A 6,191-nucleotide genomic window follows, 5' to 3' on the forward strand; every position below is an offset into this window, starting at 1 on the left:
TCCTTCCTCATAGCTCCATAGTTCCCTTTATTCAACAGAAGTATTGTCACTTCCGATTGTACCCTCTCCCTCTCAAATTGCAGATTGAAGCTTATTGTATTATGGTCACTACTTCCCAATGGCTCCTTCACTTCGAGGTCCGTGACCAATTCTGGTTCGTTGCACAATACCAGATCCAGAATTGCCTTCTCCCTGATCGGCTCCAGTACCAGCTGTTCTAAAAATCCATCTCTGAGGCACTCCACAAAGTCTCTTTCTTGAGGTCCAATACCATCCTGATTCTCCCAGTCTACCAGCATGTTGAAATCCCCCATAACAACTGTGGTAACACCTTTGCGACAGGTCAATTTCAGCTCCTGATTCAACTTACATCCGACATCCAGACTACTATTTGGGAGCCGGTAGATAATTCCCAAGAAGGTCTTTTACCCTTAGAATTTCTCAGTTCTATCCACACTGACTCTACATCCCTTGATTCTCGGTCCCCCCGCGCAGGGGTCTGAATATCATCCCTTACCAACATGGCCACCCCACCCCCTCTGCCCGTCAGTCTGTCCTTACGATAGCACATGTAGCCTTGAATATTCATTTCCCAGGCCCTGTCCACTTGAAGCCACGTCACAGTTATCGGGGAGATCTTGTCTCACAAATCTGAGTTTTTTTGAGGAAGTTACGAAAATGATTAATGAGTGTAAAGCAGAGAATATTGTCTACATGGACAGTACCAAAGTATCTGACAAAGTCCCTCATGTAGACTCACCCAGAGGATTAAGTCAAATAAGATCCATGATGAGTTTATACATTGGAAACAAAATTTGCTTAATCACAGAGGACCCAGGGTATTTGTGGAGGAATGTTTTTCTGGCTGGAGGTCTATGACCAATCGTGTTCCACAAGGATCAGTGCTGGAACCACTGTTGTTTACAATAATTTAGATGAAAATGTTGGTGGCCTGATTAGTATGTTTGCTGCAGTTGTGGATGGTGAGCAAGGTTATCAAGGATTAGGTTAGATTAGATTAGAGTCCCTACTGTGTGGAAACAGGCCCTTCGGCCCAACAAGTCCACACCGACCCTCCAAAGAGCAACCCACCCAGACCCATTGCCCTACATTTACCCCTGCACCTAACATTACAGGCAATTTAGCATGGCCAATTCACCTTGCCTGCAGATCTTTGGGTTGTGGGAGGAAACCAGAGTACCCAGAGGAAACCCACGCAGATACGGGGAGAATGTGTAAACTCCACACAGACAGTTGCCCAAGGTGGGAATTGAACCCAGAACTCTGGTGCTGTGAGGCAGCAGTGCTAACCACTGAGCCACCTTTTTTTTAATCTTTTCACAAGTTAGGTGGAGAAATGGCAGGTGGAGTCTAATCTGATAAGTGTGAGGTGATACATTTTGGGAGGTCAAAATGCAAGATGGAAGTGTACTGTAAATCTTAGGACCCTTAAGAGCACTGATGCACAAAGAGATCTTCAGGTGCAAGTCAATAGCAAGTTCGAACTAAAGTTTATAAGGTGGTAAAAGAAGAGTATGGTATGCCTGCTTTCATCAGTCAGGACATTGAGTATAAACATTGGCAAGTCATGTTACCACTGTACTCACTGCAGTTAGAGCATATTTGGAGTATTTTGTGGAGTTCTGATCTCTACATTATAGGAAGGATGTGGCAACATAAACATTAAACAAGTTTTAAAAGTCTCCTTAAAAAAATAACTATTTCAAATATCATACAAGGTTTTTCTTTTAAACAAACTTGAAAACCTTAACTTGAAAAACAGAACCTGTTTCTATCAATCAAAAACAAAATCAGTGTTTCATTATGTTTTGTAGACTTATACTTATCTAGTGTAAGCTGAACTCAGTTAGGAGTGCTCAAAGTAGGTACTCGATGACATAAGGTGGTGACCTGGCTCTTCCATTTTGAAAAATACATATAATCTAGTTTGAAAATTTCTGATTGCTTTTTTTCCAACATTGGATCTTCACATTCCATAATATCCTCCCTTCTTACTTAAAGCGTGTGATAAAATTTGTTTTAAATTTGACATATTCATATAAGGTCATAAATATATCACTGCATCTGCATTAGTATATTAATTTCAAGAACAATATTCACATCAGCTCTACCTGCGATAACCTTGTTTATTTTTAAAACTGCTTACCTTCTAGGGCAGCATCATCACCTTTAAACACTTCTTTTCTTGTTCTATGTAAAGCCTTGAAAAGCTGCAATACCTTCCAAAGTGAAAAGATGATACTCAAACCAAATGTTTACATATCGAACATACAACATGTCAGCGCAGTACAGGCCCTTTGGATCTCAATGTTGTGCCGACCTGTGGAATTAAACTCAAGCCCATCTAACCAACATGATTCCATTTCCATCCATATGTTTAGCCAATGACCATTTAAATGCCTTTAAAGTTGGCGCGTCTACTACCGTTGCAGGTAGGGCGTTCCATGCCCCAACTACTCTCCAAGTAAAGAAACTACCTCTGACATCTGTCCTATATCTATCACTATGTTCCCTTATGCTGTACATCATCACCATCTGAGGAAAAAGGCTCACACTATCCACCCTTTCTAACCCTCTGATTATCTTATACATCTCAATTAAGTCACCTCTCAACCTTCTTCTCTCTAATGAAAACAGCTTCAAGTCCCTTATCCTTTCCTCATAAAGCCTCCCTGCCATGCCAGGCAACATCCTACTAAATCTCCTCTGAACCCTTTCCAATCATTCCACATCCTTCCAAGAATGTGGTGACCAGAATTGTATGCAATACTCCAAATATGGCCACACCAGAGTTTTGTACAGCTGTAACATGACCTTGTGGCTCCGAAACTCAATGCATCTACCATTAAAAACTACCACACTGTATGCCTTCTTGTGAGCAGCACGGTGGCACAGTGGTTAGCACTGCTGCCTCACAGCGCCAGAGACCCAGGTTCAATTCCCGTCTCAGGCGGCTATCTCTGTGGAGTTTGCACATACTCCCCGTGTCGGTGTGGGTTTCCTCCGGGTGCTCCGGTTTCTTCCCACAGTCCAAAAATGTGCAGGTTAGGTGAATTGGCCATGCTAAATTGCCCGCAGAGTCAGGTGAAGGTGAAGGGGAAGGGTCTGGGTAGGTTGCTGTTCGGAGGGTCGGTGTGGATTTGTTGGGCCGAAGAGCCTGTTTCCACACTATAAGTAATCTAATCTAAACAATCCTATCAAGCTGGGCGGCAACTTTCATGGACATTGAGATCTCTCTGCTCATCTACACTGGCAAGAATCTTACCATTAGCCTAGTACTCTTTATTTCTGTTGCGTCTTCCAAAGTGAACCACCGTACATTTTTCCAAATAAAACTCCATTTGTCACCTCTCAGCTCCGCTCTGCAGCTTACCTATGTCTCTCTGTAATATCCTTCATCACTATCCACAACTCCACCAATCTTGGTCCTTGGGGGAATTTTTACTATTGCTGTGTGGAGGCTTTAAACTAATGTGGCAGGGGGCTGGGAACCAGAAGAGAAAACAAGTAGGCAGCGAGGTAGAGACTGGAGACTGTAAGAATTAAGAAGGTAGCATTAATAAAGGGAAGAGTAGGCAGAGAGCAGATGAGTGCACAAAAACTGGTGACCTGAAATGCATCTACTTTAATGCAAGGAGTATAGTGTGTCAGGCAGATGAACTTAGGGCTTGGATTGGTGCCAGAGAGTATGGCGTTATTGCAATCACAGACTTGAAGGAAGGGCATGATGATTGGCAACTAAATGTTCCAGGATATAGATGCTTCAGACAGGACAGTGGTGGGGGGGGCGGGTGTGGAGTTGCATTGCTGGTCAGGGACGATATTATGGCTGTGCTAAAGGACTCACTATGAAGGTCTTGGGTAGTGAGGCATTATGGGTGGAGCTGAGAAATAAGAAGCGTGCAGTTACAGTGAGTGTGAGGTAGAAGAACAAATAGGTAAACAGACTATGGAAAGATGTAGAAGCAATAGGGTAGTCGTGAGGGGAGATTTTAATTTCCCCAACATTGACTGGGACACACTTAGTGTCAGAGGTCTGGATGGGGTAGAATTTGTAAGAAGTGTCCAGGAGAGTTTTCTAGAGCAGTATGTCAATAGTCCGATGAGGGAAGAGGCCATATTGGACCTGGTACTGGGGCACGAGCCAAGACAGGTGGTAGACATTGCGATGGGGGATTTCTTTGGGAACAGTGACCACAATTCTATAAGTTTTAGAATACTCGTAGATAATGAGGAGAATGGTCGTAAGGGAAGAGTACTAAACTGGGCAAAGGCCAATTATATCAAAATTAGGCAGGAGCTTGGAAATGTGGATTGGACACAGCTATTTGAAGGGACGTCCACATTTGAGATGTGGGAGGCTTTCAAAGATAGGTTAAAGATAGTGCAGGATAGGCATGTCCCGTTGAAGGCAAAGGATAGGAAGGGCAAGATTCGTGAACCGTGGATGACAGGAGAAATTGCTTGACTAGCGAAGAAGAAAAGGGAAGCGTACACAAGGTCTAGGCAGCTAAGAACAGAACAGACCCTGGAGGAATATCGGAAGAGTAGGACAAGTCTTAAAGAAGGAATCAAGCGGGCTAAAAGGGGTCATGAAATAGCTTTAGCGTGCAGAATTAAGGAGAATCCCAAAGCATTTTATTCTAATATAAGCAGCAAGCGGGTAACTGAGAAAGGATTGGTCCAGTAAAGGATAACGAAGGAAGGCTGTATGTCGAACCTGAGAGAATGAGTGAGATTCTGAATGATTACTTTGCATCAGTGTTCACTGAGGAGAGGAACATGATGAATGTTGAAATTAGAGATAGAAGTTTGATTAGTCTGGATCACGTTGACATAAGTAGGGAAGATGTGTTGGGTAGTCTAGAGGTTATTAAGATGGACAAATCCCCAGGATGGCACAGTGGTTAGCACTGCTGCATTCACAGCGCCAGAGACCCAGGTTCAGTTCCCGCCTCAGGCGACTCTGTGTGTGGAGTTTGCACATTCTCCCAGTGTCTGCATGGGTTTCTCCCGGGTGCTCCAGATTCCTCTCACAATCCAAAAATGTGCAGGTTAGGTGAATTGGCCATGCTAAATTGCCCGTAGTGTTAGGTGAAGGGGTAAATGTAGGGGAATGGGTCTGAGTGGGTTGCGCTTCGGCGGGTCGGTGTGGACTTGTTGGGCTGAAGGGCCTGTTTCCACACTGTAAGTAATCTAATCTAATCTAGGACCAGATGGGATCTATCCCAGGTTGCTGAGGGACGTGAGAGAGGAAATAGCTGGGGCCTTGACAGATATCTTTGTGGCATCCTTAAATACAAGTGAGGTGCCAGAGAACTGGAGGGTTGCTCATGTTGTCCCCCTGTACAAGAAGGGTAGTAGGGATATTCTGGTTAACTACAGACCAGTGAGCCTGACGTCAGTGGTGGGAAAGTTGCTGGAGAAGGTACTGATGGATAGGATCTATTTATATTTAGAAAAGAATGGGCTTATCAGAGATAGGCAACATGGTTTTGTGCGGGGGAGATCATGCCTTACCAACTTAATAGAGTTCTTCGAGGAAGTGACCAAGTTGATAGATGAAGGAAGGGCTGTTGATGTCATATACATGGACATTTAAAGCATTTAATAAGGTTCCCCATGGTAGACCAATGGAGAAAGTGAAGTCATATGGTGTGCAGGGTGTTCTAGCTAAGTGGATAAAGGACTGGTTGAGCAACAGGAGACAGAGTGGTAGTTGAAGGAAGTTTCTTAAAATGGAGAAAGGTGACCAGTGGTGTTCCACAGGGGTCAGTGTTGGGGCCACTGTTGTTTGTAATATACGTAAAAGATCTGGAAGAGGGCACTGTTGATACGATCAACAAGTTTGCAGATGACATGAAGATTGGTGGAGTAGCAGAAAGATAAGGGACTGTCAGAGAATACAGGAAGATATAGACAGACTGGAGAAGTGGCAGATGGTTTTCAATCTAGACAAATGTGAGGTGATGCATTAAGGCAAGACTAATTCTAGAGCAAATTATACAATGAACAGAAGAGCCTTGGGAAAAGTTGATGGGCAGAGAGATCTGGGAGTGCAGGTCCATTGTATCCTGAAGTTTGCTGTACAGGTGGATAGTGTGGTCAAGGCGGCATATAGCATGCTTGCCTTCATTGGACGGGTATTGAGTATAAGAGCTGGCAAGTCA

The 6,191-nt window shown here is 43.9% G+C and overlaps 1 protein-coding gene across 2 annotated transcripts in view; it reads right to left on the reverse strand.

The window, feature by feature from the left end:
* The window catches only part of lyrm7 (LYR motif containing 7), a 40,693-nt gene that overhangs the window by 27,483 nt on the left and 7,019 nt on the right, over positions 1-6,191 (reverse strand). For both annotated transcript variants that reach the window (XM_043714296.1, XM_043714306.1), the window contains exon 2: positions 2,168-2,240. In XM_043714296.1, coding sequence (XP_043570231.1) covers positions 2,168-2,240 — 73 coding nt within the window. The remainder of the gene's footprint in view (positions 1-2,167; positions 2,241-6,191) is intronic.

Source organism: Chiloscyllium plagiosum, chromosome 2 (genome assembly GCF_004010195.1).
Source record: "Chiloscyllium plagiosum isolate BGI_BamShark_2017 chromosome 2, ASM401019v2, whole genome shotgun sequence".
Taxonomy (NCBI): domain Eukaryota; kingdom Metazoa; phylum Chordata; class Chondrichthyes; order Orectolobiformes; family Hemiscylliidae; genus Chiloscyllium; species Chiloscyllium plagiosum.